The 24,572-nt window shown below is 57.8% G+C and overlaps 1 protein-coding gene across 2 annotated transcripts; it reads left to right on the top strand.

Annotated features, from left to right (window-relative positions):
* The first annotated feature begins 413 nt into the window (after window positions 1–413).
* Window positions 414–23,939, top strand: PKN1 (protein kinase N1). 2 transcript variants are annotated; one of them, XM_030302140.1, is made up of 22 exons: window positions 414–489; window positions 4,857–5,160; window positions 7,296–7,447; window positions 8,573–8,699; window positions 11,821–11,966; window positions 12,230–12,443; window positions 13,229–13,423; window positions 15,254–15,363; window positions 15,459–15,602; window positions 17,416–17,491; window positions 17,576–17,717; window positions 17,808–17,901; window positions 19,775–19,854; window positions 19,931–20,006; window positions 20,089–20,180; window positions 21,593–21,769; window positions 21,973–22,035; window positions 22,156–22,232; window positions 22,460–22,602; window positions 22,963–23,070; window positions 23,149–23,229; window positions 23,628–23,939. In XM_030302140.1, exons 1-22 carry the CDS (start codon window positions 469–471, stop codon window positions 23,922–23,924), a joined length of 2,919 nt encoding a protein of 972 aa, XP_030158000.1. In that variant the 5' UTR covers window positions 414–468; the 3' UTR covers window positions 23,925–23,939. The 2 variants fall into 2 exon arrangements, with proteins under 2 accessions (XP_030158000.1, XP_030157989.1); XM_030302129.1 differs by lacking the exon at window positions 414–489 and adding an exon at window positions 3,770–3,866.
* The last annotated feature ends 633 nt before the right edge of the window (window positions 23,940–24,572 follow it).

The raw sequence follows: 24,572 nt of genomic DNA on the forward strand, positions 1-24,572 counted from the left end.
GGAGGCCCAAAGGCCTCTGCCAACCCCCGCCTTAACGTGGCTCAGTCTTTTCTTCGGGTTCCCGCGCGCTCAGATGGGGGACACCTGGGCAGGGTGAGGATGCAGCAAGAGGCAAGGGCGGGGGGAGCAGACGGGGTGAATTCGGCCGGGAACGGGGACCGCCCTGCAGCCGAGACCCCGCAGCCCCGGGGGCCGCCGGGAGCCGCGCCCCCTCGGCCCCGCCCCCTCCCCGGGCGCCGGCCTCGGCGGTCACGTGACCCGGCCCGGCGGCCGCTGGGGCCGGAGGGCGCGGCGCGCGGACGCGGCGGCCTGGCCAGGCGGGGCCCGAGCGGAGCAGGCCGGAGCGGGCCGCGCGCTGGCGGGGGCTCGCGCCGCGCCCGCCCCTTCCCCGCCCCGCGCGGGGCGCACGCGCGCTCCTCCTGTTGCCCCTCCCTCCGCGCGGGGACCCCTGGCGGGCGGCGCGAGGACATGGCCAGCGACGCCGTGCAGGTAGGCGCACCTGCGTCCGCAGCCGCCGGGCGGCCGGCCAGCGCCGGGGACCCCCCGCCCGCGCGTTGCCGGGGCTCCCCGGGGCCCGGGAGGCCAAGGTGGGGGCCTCCCGAGGGCCCGGCGCCCCCTCCCTGGGACGACACCGTGGAACCAGCACGGTCCCCCTTTCGGCAGGTGAAGGTACGCACCGAGGGGAGCGGGGAGGTCCGGAAGGCCCCCGCCGCACCCCTAAGCTCCTCCCCTCCCTGAGCATTAGAAGGGGCGCGGCGGAGGCTCTCGTTCGAACGTCTGTGGCTGGCTGTGTGTCCCGGTGCCTGTCGCCCCCGTCACTCAACTAGGCCCCCCCCCCCCCCCCCCCCACCCCCCAGCATTCAGTTCCCGGCAGGTGCGGCTCCACCTGGGGCAGGTGCCTGGCGCAGTGGCCCGGAGGGGAGGAGGCCGTTCGGTCGGTGCCCCTCCCCCAGCACAACAAAGCTCTGGCGGCCCCCCGCCTCCAGACGGAGCTTTATGATGGTCCCGACGCCACCCAGATTGGCACCTGTTGGCGGAAGTGCCCGAGTCACCTCATTAGATTGAGGAATGGGGGATCCACATGGCCACCCTCAAGGCTGCCGGGTGGAACCTCATCCCCGGCTGGGGATTCTCTTGTACCTAGAACCCAACCTGGGCATGGGTGGCAGGGCTGGGTCACCCTTCCCGCACATGCGAACACACACAGATTGGCACCAACCTGCCACCCAGCCAGGTTCTCCATGTGCCACCTTGTGAATATCACAGCCTTGGACTCACCTTCCACATCTGTGACAAGCAAGGCCAGGGTGACTTCTGACTTTGGTTCAGAATCTGAGGCACATCCTGTGCCTCTGGCACCCTCATTAGTGCCTCAAAATCCCTCTTTTGTCCTGTGGTTGCTGTGTAACTGGGTTTTCGTCTCCTTCTGCACCTGCCCCCATCCCCTCTGTGTCTCCCCCATGATCCCCTGTCCCCCACCCCAGTCCTGCTGATGGCCTGTCAGCCTTGCCGCGGAGCTGGGCGTATCTGGTGTTGCCGATCACATAAGGTCAGACCTTGGGGCCGGGGTGGGCCGGGGTTTCTGCCTCTACCCGCAGCCCTGGGAGGGCTGTGTAGGAACCCCCTGGCGCATGCATGCACTTGGCATGTAGCAAACACGACCTGAGAGGAGGCTGTGAGTCCTGGAATGAGGCTGGGCCTGTGCTGTGGTCCCCCCTGCCATCTCTTGCCCAGTTTCTTACCCCCTCCTGGTCATCCCTTTCTTGTGCCTGCTTGGGCCTGCCACCCTGTCACTCTGTCTGTCCCGACGTATGCCTGTCTGTCCTGTGTCCGGCAAACGGATGTCCTGTCCAGATTGCGGAAACGCCCAAAGCATTGAAATCTCCGGATGTGAGGGTCTAGGTCCCTGGCTGCTCTGGGAAGGCGGGGCAGGGAGGGAGGATTCTGGGAAGTGGACCCTCTGGACCTGGGTGTCCTGTGCCTCGGTGGGAGGCGGGGGAGCAGGGCTTCTCCAAGGCTGGGCCAGGCTTCTGATTCATGGGTTTGCCTTGCTGGCCCACAGGTGACCTCTGCCCTCTGGGTAGGAGTGAGTCACCCAAGGGAAGAGAACCCAGGAGGCTGGACCTCCCTCCTTCCCTCCCTGCTCTGCGTACTCTCAGGCCTCAGCTTCTGTTCCTCTGTGCCTGGGCTTTCCCCATTTGAGCTGGCCTGGATCTTCGCAGTACCCTGCTCTGCCTGCTAGGGATGGGATGGGGCTGGGTGGTGGGCGGGGACTGGTAGCCAGCCGGTAGTCTTAGGTGAACTCGGGTTTAAATTCCAGCGCTGTCACTTTCTCACTGTATGTCCTGGATCCACTGCCTTTGCCTCTCTGAGCCGTGGTTTTGCCACCAGAAACAATGGGCCTAAAAGGGCATTCATTGTCCAAAGGGAGAGGTGTAGATGAGCCTGTGCTCTGCAGGTGGGGCTGCTGGGAAAGCCTTACCGGGGAACATGGTCAGCAGCCCAGGGTGTGAGTCTGTGTCCTTTAACGCAGGGTTTCTCAGTCTCAGCACTATTGACGTTTGGCGCTGAATCATTCTTTGAGGTGGGGGCTGCCCTGTGCAGGGAAGGGTGTGGAGCAGGCTCCCTGGTCTCAACCCAGTAGATGCCAGGAGCACACCCTCCCCACCCCCAGCTGGGACAACCCAGAATGTTTCTGGATGTCGCCGAACGCCCCTGGAGATGTGTGTGGGGATAACCCCCCGCCCCCCCCCCCCATCTGCTGCTGTCATCTCTCTGAGCCTCAGTTTCCTCAGGATTAATGTGAGGGATGGGTAGGCTGGCGAGAGTGATACTCTTGGCATGCATAAACCCTCCCTGGGGGCAGCTGCCCTCCAGGTTGGCTGGGAGCCAAGGAAGACTTTGCTCATCTGTGAAATGGGTTCTCCCGGTAGGGGTTCTCACGTATTGCGAGGCCTGCCACTTAGCTGGTGATCAGATTCTGGGCACTCCCGTTTTAAATCCCAGCCCTTACTCCTGCTGGCTGTGGGACCTTGGGGACAAGTTATGTCACCACTCCAGGCCTCAGTTTCCTTGTCTTGAAAATGGGGTGATAATAGCACCCCACTCGTGGACTCACATTAGTTGACCTAGGTGGAGCTTGTAATAACTGCTCTTATTATTAAGTCATACTTGGCCTTCAGTGGGCTGCCGGTTTGTGGGTACCATCACCCCAGAGCTCCAGCACTGGCTTCTCATGATGTGGGTTTCAGGGAGGTGGCATGGCCGGGCCCTAGCTGTGGTCACAGCAATTGGCGACCAAATTGAGAGGAAGCCGGAAGTCGGGACAGCCTGCATCTGCAGGAAGGGGGCTGGCCCATAGAAGCACTCGTATATCGGGCATGTGCACATCAGCGTCCGTGGGGTAGGCACAGGGGTGTGCACACACTTGCCTGCCTGTGTTCCATGCACACTCCTGTAGGTACGTGAGAGGGTGTATACACCCCAGTCGGCCCCTGGAGCCTGTATACACCCAAGGGAGCCTGGTCTCCATGTCTACACTAATGGGCATGTGAGGTGCATGCACACCTTAGCAAGGTCCTTAGCAAGGTGCATGTCCTTAGCAAGTCCTAGGACAAAGAGCGAGGGCCATCCCTGGTTGTCTCCTGAGAAGCAGGCTTAGTCCTAGGGGAGGCGATGAGGAAAAGGTCCTCTACATGCCCCAGAGCCCCGGAGCTGGCCCCACGCAGGGGATGCTGGGAGCTGGCAGGAAAGAGGAAGTGGCGGTCAGGAGGCCCTAGCAGGGCTGAGGTTCAGGAAGAGGGCGGGGCCCTCAGCCCGGACCCAGGATGGCGCAGGCCAGTCCCCCTTTGGACCAGGAGCTGGAGGTGGGGGCTGGGGTTGGGGTGGGGGGCAAAGAGGACCCCAGTGACACCGGCCGGAGGCCCTGCCCTTGGGACCTCTTCATTTTGGACCAAGAGGAGGAGACGGGTCCCTGGCCTGGGAGTTTTGTTTTGAAGATGAAAATATGTGGGGCTTTTTGAGGCTCCCAGGCCAGGATAGAGGAGGAAGGATCCGGGGCGCTGCTCTTTGGGGTCCAGGTGTAGAGGACGAGAGGAAGGGAGACAGGGCTTGTCCCAGGACCTCCCAGTTTGAGGACACAGCAGGGGAAAGATGGGGTTTGTCCCCAGGATGTCGTTTGGAAGGAGGGAAGAGGAGGCCTGCCCTTGGCACTTCCCAGTTTGAGGGCATCGCAGAGAGGAAAAGGGGCCTGCTCTCCAGATCTCAAGGCCATTGTTTTGGGGGGGGTGGGGAGAGCAGCAGCAGAGGCCTGCCCTTGATACTTGTTTGAGGAGCAGCAGAGGGAAGGTGGGGCCTGTCCTGGGGACCTAGTTTTAGGGACAGCAGAGGGGAGTTGGGGTCTACCCTTGGAACCTCCTAGTTTAGGGGGGCAGCAGAAGGGAGAAGGGGTCTGCCCTCCGGACCTTGTTTTGTGGGGGGGCAGTGGGAGGTAGGGCCTGAACCTGGGGACCTTCAAGTTGGGGGGGAACGCACTGGTGGGGTAATGGGGCCTGTGCTCCTGAATCCCGGTGCATAAGGAATAGATGAAAGGAGATAAGACTGTACTTACTTATGGGGTCCCCTAGTCGGAGGGGACAGAGAAGGAAGAAGGCCCTGCCCTTGGGACCTCACAGTTTGGGGGAATCGGGAAGCGGGGACAGGGCCTTGTCTCATCTCCCAGTTTGGGGGCTCAGAGTATGAGGAGCAGGCCGGGTCTCGGAAGTCCCAGGCCCAGCTGGCCAAGTGCGGTGTGCACCGTGGGGTGGGGTCCTCCCCTCCCCCCCCTCCCCCCACTGACCACGCTCCGTCTCCTGCAGAGCGAGCCGCGCGGCTGGTCCCTGCTGGAGCAGCTGGGCCTGGCAGGTGCGGACCTGGCGGCCCCGGGGGTGCAGCAGCAGCTGGAGCTGGAACGGGAGCGGCTGCGGAAAGAGATCCGCAAGGAGCTGAAGCTGAAGGAGGGCGCCGAGAACCTGCGGCGGGCCACCACCGACCTGGGCCGCAGCCTGGGCCCCGTGGAGCTGCTGCTGCGCGGCTCCTCGCGCCGCCTGGACCTGCTGCACCAGCAGCTGCAGGAGCTGCACGCCCACGTGGTGCTGCCCGACCCTGCGGCCGCCGCCCGAGGTGAGCTGGGGGCTTCTCCGGAGGGGGCGGGCTTGCGGGGGGTGGGGTGGGGGGGGGGCTCCGCTGCCAGGGGCCCGCACCGGTTCTCCCAGAGCCAGGCTGGCCCGGTGTGCAGGAGCCCCGGGGAGACGCACCGGCGCGTGACAGCCTCCGGCCTCGGCCTCTGATCCCAACGAACACCCAAACCGGCCCCCAGGGCAGGGTCCTGCGCAGGCGCACCGCCACCCGACCTACACGGGGTCACGTGAATATCTGAAGAGTCACACAGTTGTACCAACATCCGGACAACACCCAGAGATGCTTTAAAATTTTTCTTTAGTTTTTGTTTCTTTAAAAAATTCTCGGGGCTCCTGGGTGGCTCAGTCAGTTAGGCTTCTGACTTGGGCTCAGGTCACGATCTCACAGTTCGTGAGTCGGAGCCCCGCGGTGGCATGGGGCTCTGTGCGGACAGCTGGGAGCCTGGAGCCGCTTGGATCCTGTGTCTCCCTCTTTCTGTCCCTCCCCTGCTCTCACTCTCTCTCTCTCTCAAAAATAAACATAAAAAAAATAACAAAATAAAAATTTTTTATTTGTGGTCAAAAAACACACAACATAAAATTTATCGTTTTTTAAAAAAGCGTTATTTGTTTTGAGAGAGAAACAGAGCCTGCGAGTGGGGGAGGGGCTGAGAGAGAGGCAGGGAGAGGATCCTAAGCAGGCTCAGCACAGACAGTGCAGATCCCAACACAAGGCTCGAACCCATGAGCCGTGAGAGCATGACCTGAGCTGAAATCTAGAGTCAGATGCTTAACCGATTGAGCCACCCAGATGCCCCTAAAAGTTACCATTTTTTTTTTTTTTAATTTTTTTTCAACGTTTTTTATTTATTTTTGGGACAGAGAGAGACAGAGCATGAACAGGGGAGGGGCAGAGAGAGAGGGAGACACAGAATCGGAAACAGGCTCCAGGCTCCGAGCCATCAGCCCAGAGCCCGACGCGGGGCTCGAACTCCTGGACCGCGAGATCGTGACCTGGCTGAAGTCGGACGCTTAACCGACTGCGCCACCCAGGCGCCCCTAAAAGTTACCATTTTTAAGCATACAGTAGATTCACATTGTCGTGCAAGGCATTACAGAACTTTTTATCTTGCAGCCAAAGACTCCTTCCACATCACATCAGTAGCCAGAGAGTCTCACACACAGTCAACACCAGCACCCAGATGACACTCAAGGACCCAGGCACTATCGTGTGAACACCCAGAAACTTCCATACCTCCGCCCAAAGAAGCACACACACAGTCACAGCCACACACAGACAGTATCTAGAGCCTCTTGCCCGTGGTTACACCAACCCCCAGAGATTGACACACACAGCTGTCCAACCCTTACAGACGTACATTGTCCCGTCCACAGCTGGAGACATACACGCACAGTCAGACCAGGCCCGCAGACTCCCCCGACACCTGTACCCTGCCTCGGCCTGTCAGCAGCTGGGGACCGACGCTGTCATGGCAGTGCTCGGAGATAGCTCATCTAACACCCGGCGTCTCCTACAGTAGCATCTGCACCGAAATTCCCCCACCCCCACTCCCAAGTTATACCACCCTCCGGGACTCACACAGAGCCATGCCGGCATCTAGGGACACACGGGTCTGACTGTACCCACAGGCAGAGAGAGCCAGTGCAGGCACACCGGCTGGAGATCTGAACGCGCCGTTGGGCCAACAGTTAGAAACACGTGCATTGGGTCACCCCAGCACCCAGACCTCATGCCTGGCGTTTCGCCTAGGTACGGGAGCACGTAAGGAGACGCATACTCAGTCATGCCAACACCCTGTGGGCACAGACATAACCACACCTGAGCCCACAGGCTCTCACACAGCTGCGTGAGGAGTGGGGGGCTTCTGTATATAGTTACACCAACACCAAGGACTTATGTACACGTGGACGTTTGCCCACGCTCGTTCACACCGGTCTCGTCCCAGTGCCGAGGGGGTTTCCCTGGGCGGGCTGGAGTGGAGGGACCTTCTGGGCCCTGGCCCCCTTTTCCTCTTTCCCTTGGCCTTGGGGGCAGAACCCAGGCTGGGCAAAGCCTCTTAGGCAGATGGAGGTGAGGGCCGTTGTGACTTTGTCCTCCCCCCCCCCCCCACCTCTTAGATGCCCCTCAGTCTCCTGGTGCAGGTAGCCAGGCCTGCTCGGCCACCAACCTGAGCCGCGTGGCCGGCCTGGAGAAGCAGCTGGCCATCGAGCTGAAGGTGAAGCAGGGGGCAGAAAACATGATCCAGACATACAGCAACGGCAGCACCAAGGTAGGGGCAGCATGCACGCGCACACCCCACATGCGTGTGCACAACCCCCACGTGCGTGCACACCGGTGAGCAGATCCCAGGCTGGGGGGTGGGAACCGCCGTGCCACCTACGTCTGTCTGCCCCATGGGAGGCTGGGACCCTCTGGGTTGGGGACAGAGGGACTGATGGGGGACTTGGAGGCAGGACTGCGGTGTGAGCAGCTTGTAGGGGGCATCTGAGAAACAGGATGACCGTCTGAGATGTCAGACACACGGCAGAGGCTGTGCCCCATGCTCAGTCACGCCAGAGACTCGAGGGATGTCCACATCGGTGGTGTCACTGCTGGTGGCATCTCTGAAACGTACACACATGGTCAGGTCAATTCTAACACCTGGAGACACACAGGGTCATGTCAACACTTGGGCACACGTCGACGCTGCCATCACATCTAGAGACGCAGCCGTAATGACACTTGGAGACCCGTGGAGGAGGCCCACCACAGCCACCTCTAGATGTAGAGACCTACGCCATCACATAATCCCCAAGGACACACGCACAGGCCAACAGGGCGCCTTGGACACACAGACCCACAGACCATTACATTCACACCCAGAGACTGGAGGTGTCACACAGTTGGAGGTGTCACACCCAGTCCTGGTGTCCCTGGAGTCCCCTTACTGCAGCCTGTCAAACACACCCACCCAGCAACCCTTGGACTCACCCATGTGGCTGCAGTCAGGGCTACGCCCGCCTCAGGGAACACTCACCCATGTGTCTGCCATGGTGACAGCTGACTCCAATACGGTGCCTCCTGACGCCAGGTGCGGCCCTGAGCCCCGCACACAGATGGGCTCCTTCAGTCCTCAGCCCCGTGGTGGTCACTACTCCCCTCCCTGCAGGGGAGGAAACAGGCCCGGGGAGGCTGAGTGGCTTGCCAGCAGTTACGTGTGTTTGGGGGGGCAGAGCCAGGATTCAGACGCCATGGGCCACATCTCCCCTCTCCTCCTGGGAGTGCGTGGATGCGCGTGCTGTCCACACATCGCCTCTGTGACACAGTCACCCCGGCCCGCACGGGGTGCACGGAGGGCCCGTGGGCAGACCCCCGCTTGCCCAGCCTTCCCCTTACAGCCCGTCCCCACCTCCAGGACCGGAAGCTGCTGCTGACGGCCCAGCAGATGCTGCAGGACAGCAAGATCAAGATCGACATCATCCGAATGCAGCTTCGCCGGGCGGGCCAGCTGGAGAGCCAGGCAGCCCCCGACGATGCCCAAGGTGAGCCCCTCGCCCCGAGGCACACTAGCCCGCGTCCCACCTTGCAAGAGCTCAGCTCCCGGCCCCGTCAGGGGACCTTTTCTGAGGCAGGGAGGTGGCTGTGGCCACTCACAGTATGACCGGAACCCATTCCTGACCGTCTCTGGGCCGGTTTCCCATTGTGTCCTATGTAGGGTCTGCCCTAGACCAGGTATTAGCAGACTACAGCCCGAGGACTAAATCTGCCACTGCCGTCTTATTTTTGTAAATAAAGTTTTACTGACACACAGCCATGTGCATTCGTTTACTATCTCGTGAGGCTGCTTTCGCTCCGCAGGAGTAGAGCTGAGCGGTGGCAACAGAGGCTGTGTGCTCCGCAGAGCTGAAAAGACGGACTCTCTGGCCCTTCGTGAAAAGAAATGGCGGACCCCCGGACTAGGTGGCCGCCTCGTCACGTTGGCCCCCGCTGTGTAGCACTGGGGGTGTCCACAGCGTGTGTCTGTGTCCGCGAATGGGTCTGTGTGTGGATGCCCGGGGGTGACTTGAGCTGACTGCCAACCTAAATTTGTGGCAGGGTCTTGATGTGTGCAGGGTGGTAGCTGGGTCTGCACCACTGATGTGTGTCAGTATTAATGTGACATTGTGGGGACCGGGGGCCGTGTGTGTGTCCTGGTAGCCATGACAGTTTGTGTGTCCCCTGTGTAACAGTGTTAGCTGTTAGTGGGGATTAGTGTGTTCGGGCCGCTGGAACAGAATGCCGTAGACTAGGTGCCTCACAAACAACAGAGATCTGTTGCTCACAGTCCCGGAGGCCCAGAAGTCCAGGATCAAGGTGTCTCGTGAGAGCCGTCTTCTGGGTTCACAGACAGCTCCCTTCCTGCTGTGTGTGTCCTCCCGTGGTGGAGGGGTGGAGGAGCTCTCTGAGGGCCTCTCTTAAGAGGCCACTGCTCCCATTCACGAGGGCTCCGTCCTCATGACCTAATCACTTGCCAAAGGCCCCACCTCCTAACACATAATACCATCACATTACGGGTTAGGTTTCTTTCTTTCTTTTTTCTTTTTCTTTTCTTTTCTTTTCTTTTCTTTTCTTTCTTTTCTTTTCTTTTCTTTTCTTTTCTTTTTTCTTTTCCTTCATTCTTTCTTTCTTTCTTTCTTTCTTTCTTTCTTTCTTTCTTTCTTTCTTTTCTTTCTTTTCTTTCTTTCTTTCTTTCTTTCTCCCTTTCCCTTTTTCTTCCTTCCTTCCTCCCTTTCATTTTTATGAAAGACAGAGGCAGCTTGAGTGGGGAAGGAACAGAGAGAGAGGGAGAAAGAGAATCCCAAGCAGGCTCCACACCGCCAGCACAGAGCCTGATGTGAGGCTTGAACCCTCACATGAAACCATACATGAAACTGTAAGATGACGACCTGAGTCAAAACCAAGAGTTGGTTGCTCAATCAACTGAGCCGCCCAGGCACCCGGGGTAGGGTTTCAATATATGAATTTCAGGGGAACAGAAACATCCAGTCCATAGCAATGGGAATAGATAACTCAGATGACAGAGTGTGGGTGTCGTGTGTGTGTCTTTGAGGTAGGGGAGGTGTTAGTGTGATTGCTCATCTGTACTGGGAATACCTACATGGGCTCTCGGTGACAGGGAATGATGGTATGGTCATGTCCCTGTGCCTCTGGGTGGTATTGTAGCCTCGGGTAATGGTACGATCTTGTCCCTGTAAGTGTAAAAGCCCTGGCGACTATCTGGACATGTGTGACAGCAGGCCTGGGGGCAAGAGTGCGGCTGTGTTTGTCAGACAGTGTGCCTGTGACTGCTATGTCTGTGTGGTTGGTGTCTAAGTGAGTGCCTGTGAGTGATAGCATGACTCTCTCTGAGTGCCAGGGTCTGAGTCTGGGTCAATATACAAGATAGTGGGACTGTCCTTGGAACCTACACCCATGGAGAGTGTGGTCTTGTGCCTCTGGTGACAGTGTGTCCTTATTGTGCCTGTCCCTGTGCCATTGCGTAACTGTGACCGTCCTTTATTGGGCCATGGCTGTGTCCCTACGACTTCATACTGGGTGTGATACCCAGTCTGTTTCCCTGCAACATTTGTGCCTGTGGGTATTGGTGATGCTGTCCTGCCTGTGTGACAGTGTGATGGCATTTCTTTGCCGTCCCTGTGCCTTACCCATGTGGCAGTGTGATTATGGTTCTCCCTGGGCTGGAGTTAGGGGGCCCCAGGGGTTTTGCCACAGTGTAAATGTGTCCCGTGAGGATGTTTGTGTCTTGTGATCATGTCTCTCTGCCCTGTGACAATATCTCTGTGTGGTGGTGTGGCTGAATCTTTGTGAGAGTGTGTTCTCTGCCTGTGGGTGACCGTGTGCCTACGCTGGTGACAAAGCAATAATGCCACTGTTGCCCTGTGAGTGACAGTGTGGCGATGTCTGTGTGACAGTGCCCTTGGTCTCCCAACTGCATTGTATTTCACCACGTGGATGGTCACATTCGTTTACCCAGACTCCTACTGGAAGAAACGGGGTTATTTCCGATCTTTTGCTCTTAGAAAGAAGGCTTCAGTGAGTAACGATGTACGTATGTCAAGTGCAGAGGTGTTTCTATGGGATAAAGTTCCTGAACTGGGTTTGCTAGATCAAAGGGCCATTACATTTGCAATTTTGATAGGTGTGGGCAAACTGCCGCCCTTGGAAGGCAGTTAGTAAAAGTTACTTTTTCTTTTTTTTTTTTAAGTGTCCCTGGGCCTGTGTGGTTATCTCCTTCTGGCTATCTAAATGGCCACAGTGTCCCTGTGACCGTCCCTGGGATGCAAGGGGACCCTGCCAACACGTCTGTCCTTTAAGCCTTTGTTGATCGTGTCCCTGTGTACATGACTGTTCCTGTATGACAGCCTAACTCTGTCCCTGGGATGGTGCCTGTGGGTGACCATGTTTGGATGAAAGAGTGATTGCATTTGGGTGGAAGTCTGACTGCCTGCAGGTGACAGCGCGACTGTGGCACCGTCACCCCTTGCTTGGGAAAAACCTGACGCATCTTGGTGGTGGTGTGTCTGTGGCCAGTGCCCGTTCCTGCGGACACCTGCGCATCCGGGGCTGGGGTGGTCGGACCTGGGTCCTAGGCTGGCCTCACCACCCGGCGTCCCACGCCCACAGGGAGTGCAGACCTGGGGTCCGTGGAGCTGCGCATTGAGGAGCTGAGGCACCACTTCCGAGTGGAGCACGCGGTGGCCGAGGGTGCCAAGAACGTGCTGCGCCTGCTCAGCGCCGCCAAGGCCCCGGACCGCAAGGCGGTCTGCGAGGTGAGGGGCGGGACTTTGGCGGGGGCGGGGCCCCAGCGAAGGGGCGGGAATTGACCCCGTAGGGCCTCCTGCGGTGAGGCTTCAGCGAGGGGCGGGACCTTGGCCAGGGGTGGGGCCTCAGCCGGGGGTGGGGCCTCGTTTTCCCGGAGCCCAGGGGTAGGGCCCAGGTGGTTTGAAGGCTAGGGCCAGGTAAGACTTAGCCAGGCTTGGGGAGGCGCATGCCAGGCCCCACCCCTAGCCCCACTCTGTCCCTCCCATTACAGGCCCAGGAGAAGCTGACTGAGTCCAACCAGAAGCTGGGGCTGCTGCGGGAGGCTCTCGAGCGGCGCCTCGGGGAGTTGCCCGCGGACCATCCGAAGGGGCGTCTGCTGCGCGAGGAGCTTGCTGTGGCCTCGTCGGCAGCCTTCAGTGCCCGCCTGGCGGGGCCCTTCCCTCCCACGCACTACAACACCCTGTGCAAGCCCGCGCCACTCACAGGTGGGTCCAGACCTCCCCACCCAGACCCCGCCACCGCGGCTCTGTATCCTCGACTTCTCCCCAAGCCCTGAGAACCTCAACCTAGATCTCCGCTTTCCCCACGCTTGTACCCCATCCTACTTCATTCTCCATGCATCCCAGCTCTGTAGCCCGGGTCCCCACTTCCCTAGGCCCCACAGCTCTATGCAGTCGACTTCCGGGCCCAGCTTGTCCTCTGATTCTGGACTCTTGCCCCCATGCCCACCATGTCCCCATCACTACCCCTTCTTACCGGGCCCTGTTTTTCCCTCCAGCCATAGCCCCCCAGCCCAAGTCCCGCAACCCCTCATTCTCAGAACCCTCAGCCCTGAGTCTGCCCCTACCCTGCAAGGCCAGCTAGCTCCTCCCTCCCTAGACCCCTCAGTGGTTACTTCCCCCTTAGATCAGCCCTACCCTAGACCCCTGACCCCTTCTGGGACCTCTGGTCAGCTCCCTGAGTCCTACCCTCGACGCCCTAGTCCAATCTGGCTCCCATTGCCTCATCGGCCCGTGCCCTAAACCCGTCTTCTGTCGATAACCCCCAGCATCCAGAGCCCCTCCCCAGCCTGGCCTACCCCAGCCTCAGCCCTGCCCCTTCTCCCATATTTCTCACTTGTGGGCATCCCTGCATCAGACCCCCTGCCCCACCCCCCCGCCCCGGTTGTCCCTCACCGACTTCCACCTGTGTGCTGGCCACTTCTGGATATGCCCACTTCGCCTTTGGCCTGTGCCAGATATGGGCGCCTCCTGAGCCTACCCTCCCTCAGGGACCCTGGAGGTGCGTGTGGTAGGCTGCAGGGACCTTCCAGAGACCGTCCCCTGGAGCTCCTCACCCTCGGTGGGGGTGCCTGGCACCCCCGACAGCCGCACCACCTTCCTGAGCCGCCCAGCCCGGGGCCTTTACAGCCGAAGCGGAAGCCTCAGTGGCCGGGGCAGCCTCAAAGTGGAAGCCGAGAACACCAGTGAGTGGGCACTGAGCCTTGGAGGGATGAGATGGGGCGGGGATCCTGGGATGTCACACGCTTGTAACACTTTATTTATTTATTTTGAGAAAGAGACAGAGCATGAGCAGGGGAGGGGCAGAGAGAGAGGGAGACACAGAATCCGAAGCAGGCTCCAGGCTCTGAGCTGTCAGCACAGAGCCCGACGCGGGGCTCGACCCCATGAGCTGTGAGATCATGACCTGAGCCAAAGTCAGACTCTCAACCGACTGAGCCACCCAGGCGCCCCTAGAACTAGTACGTTACCTTCATTAGGGTGGATATTGTTTTAAGAAAAAAAAAGAAAATACAAGTGCTGGGGAGGATGTGGAGAAACCGGAACCCTCGCGCACTACCGTTGGGACTATAAAGTGCCGCAGGCTCCGTGGAAAGCAGGATGGCAGGCCCTCAAAAAATTAAACATGGCATTACCGTATGACCAGCAACCCCTCTTCTGAGTACACACCCCAAAGAGTTGATCTGTGGACGCTCATGTCCACGGCGGCATTATTCCCGACGGCCAAGTTGTAGAAGCAACACAGGTGTCCGCTGACGGATGAACGGATAAGCAGAATGCGCTGTGTATGTGCCGCGGGGTGGTATTCCACCCCCAAAAGGCAGCCTCGATACTGACACGGGCTACAACATCGACGAACCTGAGGGCGTTAAGCTAAGTGAAACAAGCCCGTCACAAAAAGACACGTTCTGTACGATTCCACTTCTCTGAGGTGCCGAGAGTAGTCCAGGTCACGGAAATGAAAGAAGGGTGGTTGCCAGTGGCTGGGCAGGAAGGGAGAGCAGAGAATTGTTGTTTCACGGGGACAGAGTTTCAGTGGAGGGAGACGAAAAACGTTCTGGAGATGGATGGTGGTGGTAGTCGCACAACAGTGTGAACGGAACGCTTCAAAGTGATTACAGCGGTAAATTTTATGTTACGTGAATTTTACCCCAGTTAAAAAAAAAAAAAGGCTTCCAAGAAAGTAGGTACAAAAGAAGAAGAATAACGGAGCAAACACCCATGATACCACCACCCAGGTCAAGTCAAGCAATAGAACTCTCTGGAAACCCCCCTTCCCTCTCCCCTCCCATTCTAGCCCCTTCCTCTGTCCAGAGGTAGCTACTCTCCTGACGTGTGGTTATCATTTCCCTGCTTTTCTTTGTAGTTTTAGCACCTATATACACATCTCAAAACAGCATAGTTTAACCTTGCCTGGTGTTTGAACTTTACATACACAGAATCATACAGAACGTATTCCATGGTAATGGCTTCTTCCACTTAACATCATTTGGGAGACTTAGCCATATCATAGCATGAAGCTATAGTTTATTCATTCATTTTAACTCCTGTTTAATAGCCTGTTGTCTTAGACTGAGCCATAACAAACTGCTGGGGCTTTTTAAAGTAAAAAATAGTAAGAGTTGAATATCAGCTAATAAGACTATACTATAGTTTATATGTTAATTCTCCTCTTAATAGATATTTCTAGTCTGGGGCCAATGTAAGCGTTACATATGTGCATTTCCCAATGTAAACTGCATGCATTTTTTTAGGGTGAATTCTCAGGAGTATATTGCTGGAAGTTGCATATAGAGTAAAAGCGAATTTGGGTCCCTACCTCACACCATACACAGACATCAACTGGAAGTATATTAAACGCCTTAACGTGAAAGGCAGAACCATAAAGCTTTGTCACAATAGCACGGTGAACATGATGGGGGGAGGAGATATTTCTTTACTAGGATAGGAGATATGATCCCCCCCTACACACACCCCAAACATTTTCTGACACCCTCCCCCACCCCTCATTCCAGGCGAGGTTAGCACTGTGCTCAAGCTGGATAACACAGTGGTGGGGCAGACCTCCTGGAAGCCGTGTGGCCCCAACGCCTGGGACCAGAGCTTCACCCTGGAGCTGGAAAGGGTGAGCTAGGTGGGGGGGATGGCAGGGCCTGGAGGAGGAGGGTTCTGGACCTCAGGCACCCCAAGTGATGGCTCAATTCCTCTCCTTCAATTGAGGCCCGGGAACTGGAGTTGGCTGTGTTCTGGCGGGACCAACGGGGCCTGTGTGCCCTCAAATTCCTGAAGTTGGAGGATTTCTTGGACAACGAGAGGCATGAAGTGCAGCTGGACATGGAACCCCAGGGCTGCCTGGTCGCCGAGGTACAGCCCGACCCCTGAGCACGAGAAACTACTTTCCCACATGCTCCCATTGTCCAGAAGGGAAGAGATGTTTGGGATTCATCTCTGAACCTTGATAGAAAAATGTGTGTAATTAGTGACATCAGTGACACAACGTAAGCCGGGGTTGGTTTTGTTCTGAGGGGAAAAGATTGACCAAAAAAAAAAAAAAAATTGCAAAATTTTGCCAAGCCCGAAAAGAAAAGAAAAACCTGGTGATGTGTCAAGGAGATTGCTATCAGAGCCACAGCAGACTAGAGAGAAAGCCCTTCTGCAGTGCTGTTAGGGTTAGGGTCTCAGTCGGGGTACCCCACCCTTGGTGCTGTGGCCAAGTGCGCCCCAGTGGGCCGGATCCTTCTCGGTTTGCGCGGTCGGGTGTTGAGCAGCACCCCTGGTTTGCACCCACAGGAAGCCAGCACCCACCCCCACCCCCAGTTGTGACAATCAAAGATGTCTCCAGACATTGCCAGTGTCCCCTGGGTGAGGGCCTGCGGTCTAATAAATGACATTCCTAGCTGACCCCTTGTGGTGTGAGCCACACCCTGTCCTAAGTGCTTTGCCGGCTTTAACTTGTTAATCCTCACGAAGACCCACTTCAACCCAGTTCAGAAGCGATCCTCCTTAGTCACATCTGAGCGGGGAGAAAACAGAGGCACCGAGTAGGAAAGCCCCTGGCCCTCTCATCAGCCAAAAACTTCCTCAAAAGTGCTTTAAATTTGCCCCTGACACATATACATGTGCCCTGTGTGTGTGGGAATCCGTGCCTCGGTGTGGGAATTCTGACTTTATCTCATAATCGAGGACCGCTGGCGGAAAAGAGCAGGGACCAGGGCTGACTCGAGCGGCAGGGCAGTGAAATTGTTCTTCCGTTAGGGAGACCGGCCAAAACCCAGCGGGTGGCTGGGTGGGTAGTGGGGGTGCGAATTCTGAAGCAGTCCTGCTCGCCCTCGAGGTCTACTTATAGCGTTCTGTTTTGTTTCTCTGCCTCCCCAAAAGCACCAGCCGATAGAACTTTGTACAGTTCTGTGGTCTATGAGCCTACAATAGTCGCATTGTGTGGTAGATGGAAATGCTGTATCCGAGCCCCGTCCAACATAGCAGCCGCCAGCCACGTGAAGCGTGGCTAGCCGGACCAGGGAACTCAAGTTTTAATGTTCCTTTAAATTTTTCCTGAATTTAAATAGCCCTTCATGGCTAGTGGTGACCATATCGGACACGCATAAGGTCACACGGTTCTGTGACTTTTAGCGCCTTACTAGAAGATGCAACCAGAGTTGGGAGAATGGCGCCAGACCGGTGGCTCCCCCACATGGGTGGCACCGGCATCCCCTGGAGAGCTTGTTGACACACGGACTGCTGGGCCCCTCCCCCGTGTTTCTGATTCAGTGGGTCCAGGTGGGGGGCCCAAGAATCTGCATTTCCGGCAGATTCCCCAGGTGATGCTGCTGGTCCGGGACCACACTTGGGGAATCAGGACACTCGAGGACGTAGGACCTTGCTGGAGCTGAGTGTGCGTCTTGTTGGGTCAGACCCCCCCTCTGCACCCCTGGAGGAGGGTTTGGTTGCCTGCTTCTTGGCTTTCCAAGATGGGGTTTCAGGAGGTAGCCCTGCCAGGCCATGGATTGTTTTTTTAGCCCCTTAGTACCTTATAACTTCTTAATACTCTGTGTTTGGATGTGGGGCCGCAGTGATCAGAACCCCCAAAACATATGGGTGTGCACACCTCCTCTCCTAAGGGCTTCCCCCTGTGCCTAGAGGTGGGGGCAGGTTCTCACCCACTGGCCCCTCTCCCCAGGTTACCTTCCGCAACCCTGTCATTGAGAGGATACCCCGGCTCCGAAGGCAGAAGAAAATTTTCTCCAAGCAACAAGGTGAGGAGGGGGTGAGCAAGGCAGAGGAGAGGCCAGGGATCCCAGGAGTATCGTGAAGGGTGACGCCTGCCCCCATCCCTCCAGGGAAAACATTTCAGCGCGCTAGGCAGATGAACATCGATGTTGCCACCTGGGTGCGGCTGCTTCGAAGGCTCATTCCCAATGCTACGGCCACGGGTACCTTCAGCCCTGGGGCCTCTCCGGGACCTGAGGCCCGGTCCACAGGGTAAGGAGGGAGGTCCCTGGGGTCTAGGCTGTCCCTGGTTGCTTGGCAGGGCGCTGGGTCCCAGACAAACCCTCCTCCCGTGTTCTATAGCGATATATCTGTGGAGAAGCTGAACCTTGGGGCTGACTTGGATAGTTTGCCCCAGAAGAGTCCTCTGGGCCCTCCTTCCAGCCCATCGAGCCTGGTGAGTGTCCCACTCATTTCCCCCTGGGCCTGGCTTAGGCAGCTTCAAAGATTCCTCCTCCGGGCCTCTTTCCCAGCTCAAGGCCCAGAGACCACCAGGAACTTCCCTGGGTCACACATCTCTTCTAGAAGCAGGGTCCCACTCTCTATTCCTGAATAAAAACATGAGCTCAGGAGCCAGGCCACCTGGGTCCTTGTCCCTGCTCTGCTATTTATCAGCTGTGTGACCCACAGCAAGTTGCTTCGCCTTGCTGTGCTCTGTGCACTGGCCTGTAAACCAAGCACGTTTAAGACTCAAGTCAAGGACAGAAGTCAAGATAGCGGTTTTCTCTGGTTGCGGGGGGGAGGTGGTTATTGATAGGAGGGAGATACAAGGGAGCCCGTCAGGGTCATGGCGATGTTGTGGGTCTTAATCTAGGGCAGAGATCAGCACAGTTTTTCCATAAAGGGCCATTGCAGAAAGCAGCCACACATGATACATCCATACACCAACGGGCGTGGCTGGATCCTGGCACAACCTCGCTGACGGACACTGAAGCTTGAATGTCATATCACTTCCACAGATGTCCACAAAATGTCACTCTCCTTTTGATTCTCCCCCCCCCCCCTTTAAAAACGTCAAAGCTATTCTTAGCTCACAGATGGTGCAAAACATGGTTTACCCACCCTCGGTCTGGGTGCCACGCACCCAGGTGGACACGTGTGTGTACGAGCTGGCTCCCTTGAGTGCATTTCACACGTCGCCTAAAAAAAAGAAGAATAACATATGCTTCTGGATTATATTTATAATAATAATATAATGACAGGCACCATGAGATGAGTTTGGCAAAACAAAATCCAAAAGTTTCATACCACCAAATGCTGGGCAGGAGGCAGGGGAACAGGCAGGCAGTGGGAGGCTCGCAAATTGTTGCACCTCGGGAGGGCATAGCCGGCTGAGCTAAAAATGGGACATCGTCTCGACCCAGGAGTTCCAATCCTGGACGTGCACACATGTGCGCATCCCGGAAGTTCACTGCGGCAGCTTTGTGTGGGCAGAAGTGAAAACGTCAGAGTCCGTTCGTAGGAGCCAGTGCTAAATAAATGACAGGTTGGAATAGTACGTGGCTGTGACATATGCGCAGTGGCGTAGAATAGCTTCTAAGACAGGTTGTCCGGTAGGAACGTCCGGATTAGGATATTGTCAGTCGTGGGAGCCAGGAAAATGGAGCCTCTACCATCAACGTTTGCTTGTAGAAAATCTATCTAGAAAGGCACTCAGGAAATCCTTCATGGTGGCTGGTTCCGGAGAGGGGGGCTGGGGCACGAGAGGCCGGTGTTTCCCACCACACACCTATCCGTGCTGATTGGATTTTTACAGCCGTGTCTGCAGTGGAGGATGATGAACCGGTAGTAACATGTTCCCGTTTGCAGTATTGATCTTGACTCTTTCCAAAGTTCCATGCACACGTGGGGTAAAGAATTAAGTGGCTCCCAGGGCACATACCCATCAAGGCAATAAGTAGGCAAAATGATAAAATGTATTTACAGCATGAAAAAAAGCAGCGAAAGGGGACGGGGAGTATGTGTGTCTCAGTGAGGGGGGTTCTGTGAGTTGTCTGATATGCTGACCAGCTGACCATCTGCGAAGGTGACATCCCGATAAATGCCCGGAGGTAACGGAGGAGCTGTGCAGATGCTGGTGGGGAAGAGAGGACTCCCCACCCTGGGTGGAGGGAATAGTCTGGGCAAAGGACTTGAGCTGGTGTGTGCACAGGACAGTGTAGCAGGAGGGGAGTGAGCATGGGGGCGAGGGGGAGGAGAGGCGACGTCAGAGAGGTGACTAGAGTGCAGTTATATTATGGGGTGCCTCTGACCCCCTGTCTCTGCTGCAGAGCTCCCCGATCCAGGAAACTACCACCACTCCCGACCTGCCTTCGGAGACCCAGGAGACCCCAGGCCCCGCCCTGTGCAGGTGACACCCCTCCCCCACTCCCCACCTGCCACCCCTGCCTGCCGTCCTTGTCCCCACCACTGTCTTCTCTCCGCAGCCCTCTGAGGAAGTCACCCCTGACCCTCGAGGATTTCAAATTCCTGGCGGTGCTGGGCCGGGGTCACTTTGGGAAGGTGAGGCAGGGGGCAAGGAGTTGAGGGAACTGGGGGTTCCCGGGCTGGCCATGAAGGTCCTCGCTGCCCACTGTGGTTCCAGGTGCTGCTCTCTGAGTTCCGGCCCAGCGGGGAGCTGTTCGCCATCAAGGCTTTGAAGAAAGGCGACATTGTGGCCCGAGATGAGGTGGAGAGGTGGGGAACCAGCTGGGGCCCTCTGAGAACCTTGGTCTCTTCTTCTGGGGAGTGGGAGACAGAGCAGTCCCCTCTTTGGAGCTGCTGTGACAGTGATTTATAACAGCCACGTATTACTAAGCCAGCACTTAAGATGTTAACAACTCTTAGAAAGTGCCCACCGTGCGCTTTATGTCCAGTAACTCATGACAGTCCTATGAGGTAAATATTACTGTTCCCCTTCTGCCGATAACACAGAGAGGTCGAGCAAGCTGCCCAAGGTCACAAAGCCAGTAAGCAGCAGGTCAGGGATTCAAACCTAGGGACTCGGACTCTTAAGCCTGCACTCCTTTTTTTTTTTTTTTTTTTTAATGTTTGTTTCTTTATTTTGAGAGAGATTGGGAGAGAAAGAGGGGAATTCCAAGCAGGCTCCACACTCAGTGTGAAGGCCCAATGCGAGGCTCGATCTCACGAACATGAGATCATGACCTGAGCAGAAATCAAGAGTCAGATGCTTAACTGACTGAGTCACCCAAGCACCCTTGAAGGCTGTACTCTTAATGGCACCATTACACTGCCCCTGCTTTGGGGTTAGGGCCCTGGGTCCAAATCCCACCTCTGCCACCAATTTGCTTAGAGGCCTGGGAGAAGTCACTTTGCTCTTCTGATCCCCAGCCTCCCCATGTATAAAAGGGGGGTAATGATGCCTTTCTTGCAGGGTTGTCAGGTAGATTAAGTGAGGGGATGCATCTAGAGCATTCTACACAGTATCTGCGCCCCCCCCCCCCCCCGTAAAAATGCCCAAGAGAGACCCTGATTGTCCCTAATCTTCCTGACATTTTTTTTTTTTGTTAATCAGGAACCCAACTCAGACAGCCTTAAGCAAAAGAGGAATTTATTGCTCTGGATCAGAAAAGTGTAGGGGTGTGTTGCCTTCAGGCATGGCTGTATCCAGTTGCTCAGATGACGTCTCGCTGTCCTCTTTCTTCTTTATGGGCTTTGCTTGCAGTCATTTCACTGGGGGCAGAGAGAGCCCCCTACCACAGCAATTTAAGGTTCATCTACCAGTTTTAGCCCTTCTTCCTTAATAATTCCAGCAGAAATCCTGAGGTTGAGCCCCACTAGCTTGGCTTGACCATTCCCGAACCAATTCCTGGCCAGGAAAATGGGGTGCTCCAATTAGCCCACCCTGGCTGTTCCCTAAAGGGATGTCTGGCGGGGCGGGGGGGGGGGGGCGCTGTTACTAGGATGATAGATGGATTCTGGGTGCTTGTTTAGCCGCTGAGGTTCAGAAATATTAAGCAACTTGCCTCAGGTTGCACAGCCATTCGAGGCCCCCAGCAAATAGGTGATGGCTGAGGACTCCGGGGAGTGTGGGGCTTGGGGGTGGGGGGCTGCTGTGGTCTCTGACCCCTGCCTGCAACCCTGCCCAGCCTGATGTGCGAGAAGCGGATCTTGGCGGCGGTGACCAGAGCAGCACATCCCTTCCTGGTGAACCTGTTCGGCTGTTTCCAGACGCCAGAGCACGTGTGCTTCGTGATGGAGTACTCAGCCGGCGGGGATCTGATGCTGCACATCCACAGTGACGTGTTCTCTGAGCCCCGCGCTGTGTGAGCCCCCCGCCCCTGCCTCGCCCCCGGAGAGGCTGTGGCGGCCCTCTTCCTACCCTCCACCCTTTGGCCCCTGCCTTCTTCCCCCAACCTCCTGGAGTTCTGGGGAGCTGGGGGGCTTTGGGGGACGTGAGAGCCGGGTTTCTGTGGCCTGCCTTCCTTGCTGGGAGGCCTGGCCCCGTCACACGAGCTTCTCTCTGCAGCTTTTATTCGGCCTGTGTGGTGCTGGGGCTGCAGTTCCTGCACGAACACAAGATCGTCTACAGGTGTGTGCCCGTGTGTGCGTGTGCTCCTGTACACACGCTCTGCCCGCGGGGGGCCCTCAGGCTTCAGGCAGGGCCCAGACCCCCACTCATCCCTCTTTACGTCCCCCCAACCCATCACAGGGACCTGAAGTTGGACAATTTGCTCCTGGACACCGAGGGCTATGTCAAGATCGCAGACTTTGGCCTCTGCAAGGAGGGTGAGGGGCGGGGCTGGGATGTGAAGGGCTGGCCTTTGGGGATTAGACAGAGTGGGGAGGGAATGGAGTCCCCAACCCCACCTGGGCCACCCCCAACCCTAACGCTGGGGTGGGGCTGACTGGCTAGACCACCCCATGCTGGGCAGGGCTGGGCTGGGCTACCGCTGGGACCCCCACCCGTAGCTGGGACCCCCACCCGAAACCTCACGTGGCCCTACTGCCCCCAGGGATGGGCTATGGGGACCGGACCAGCACATTTTGTGGGACCCCGGAGTTCCTGGCACCTGAGGTGCTGACAGACACATCTTACACGAGGGCTGTGGACTGGTGGGGGCTGGGTGTGCTGCTCTACGAGATGCTGGTTGGAGAGGTGAGGCCCCAGGCTGCTCCCACCCTGCCTGACCCTGGGATCACACTGGAAACTGCTTAAGCCTGGGGGAGGGGGGGAGGAGGGGGGAATGGGGAAAAGGAGGAGCAGGGGAGAGGGGGAGAGGGGGAGGGGGGAGCAGGGGAGGGCCGGTGGGGAATCATACTGTGCCTCCATGTGCTGTGTGATGGGGGCAGCTGGCTTTGCCTCCCTAGCCTCAATTTCTGCGTCTCTAAAATGGGGTACTTACCTTCCCACATCAGTCAGCCCCCAGAAGTAGCTGGGAATAGATGGCTCAGGTGGGGCTGGGAGGGGAGTGGCCAGAGGAGGGGCCTAATTCACCCTGGCTCTTTCTGTCCCCAGTCCCCGTTCCCAGGGGACGACGAGGAGGAGGTATTTGACAGCATAGTCAATGATGAGGTTCGCTACCCACGCTTCCTGTCGGCCGAAGCCATTGGCATCATGCGCAGGGTGAGGAGCCCCCGACTTGGGCCTCGGGAGGGGCTCTGGGGCCGGGACGGGGAGGACTGACACCTCTCCTCCCCCCAGCTGCTGCGGAGGAATCCAGAACGGAGGTTGGGGTCCAGCGAGAGGGACGCAGAGGATGTGAAAAAGCAGCCCTTCTTTCGGGTAAGGTCCCCCCAAGTGCCTGGCCAACCCTCCCCCCACCAGAGACCTGGTCAACCTGGTCACCCCGTCCCCCAGGGCCTAGTCATTTCTCCCCTACCAAGACCTAGTCACTTCACCTCCAACATTGTCACCTCCGTCCCCCCCCCTCACTCCCACTGACCCTCCTACACGCACATCTGCGTGAACCCAGGCTTCCTCTCCCCCACCCCCGGGCTCCCCATGCTCACACTGTGATCCTTATTGGGCTGCCAGTAAGGATCACATTTTATCCCTCTATCTTATGACTCCTTATGTCAATCCCCCAGATGCAGGGCTGGTCAGGGCACAGGGGCTGGTCGCTCGGGCAGTCTGCTCCCCAGCCTCTCCTGCTGACTTCTGTCTCTCCTCCGCCCCTGCAGACACTGGGCTGGGACACTCTGCTGGCCCGGCGCTTGCCACCTCCCTTCGTGCCCACGCTGTCAGGCCGCACGGATGTCAGCAACTTCGATGAGGAATTCACAGGGGAGGCCCCCACGCTGAGCCCGCCCCGCGACGCGCGGCCCCTCACGGCCACTGAGCAGGCAGCCTTCCGGGACTTCGACTTCGTGGCCGGGGGGCTGCTAGCCCTCTCCCCTGCCCCTGCCCTGACCAAGCTCTTAGTAGTTTTTAAAAAGGCCTTTGGGGTTTGCCCCACCCACGCATCCTCTGGCTCCTAATGTGTGCAGTAATGTTGGCATGGGGCGGGGGTGGGGGGAGAGGGGTGTGCTTGGAAGCGGGGGAGAGTTGTGGGGGGCAGATCCGATGGGAGGCCAGGGGCGTAAAGAGTGATGGGGAGATGCCCTGAGTTGCATGGGGCTCGCTTGATGAGGGTTAAGGGAAGGTGGGGACTCTGGGCTATTATAGTGGGGATCGTGCGTTGGCCGGGATGGGACAGACATGGCTCGGAGCTGTGTTTAGGGACTTTGGAGTTTGGAGGCCCTGATGGGGCGTGGATTGGGGGTAGGGCCTTGAGGATGTGTTGGGGGAGCTCAGGGTCACAATGAGAGAATTGTTGCTGGGGTCAGTCCGGGCGGTGGCAGGACAAAAAGCGCCCCTGGCGGCTCTGGGTCGGCCAGCCGCTCTGCTCCAGACGGGAGCCCGGGCCCTCGGGCTGCGGCCGTGGCTTTCTGCGCATGCTCCGGCAGCTCTAACTCCGCGTCTGGCGTGTCTGCGCCTCTGCCTGGCAAGTCCCAGAACTGCACACCCCGAAGGTTCGTGCGGCGCCTCTGTCACCCCCGCGCGGTCACAGGGGCGCTGCAGCCCCGACCGGACACATGCCCTGCGCGTGTCCGCAACATGGCTTTATTCCCCCGAGGGCTCAGCGC

Source organism: Lynx canadensis, chromosome A2 (assembly GCF_007474595.2).
Source record: "Lynx canadensis isolate LIC74 chromosome A2, mLynCan4.pri.v2, whole genome shotgun sequence".
In the NCBI taxonomy this organism is placed as follows: domain Eukaryota; kingdom Metazoa; phylum Chordata; class Mammalia; order Carnivora; family Felidae; genus Lynx; species Lynx canadensis.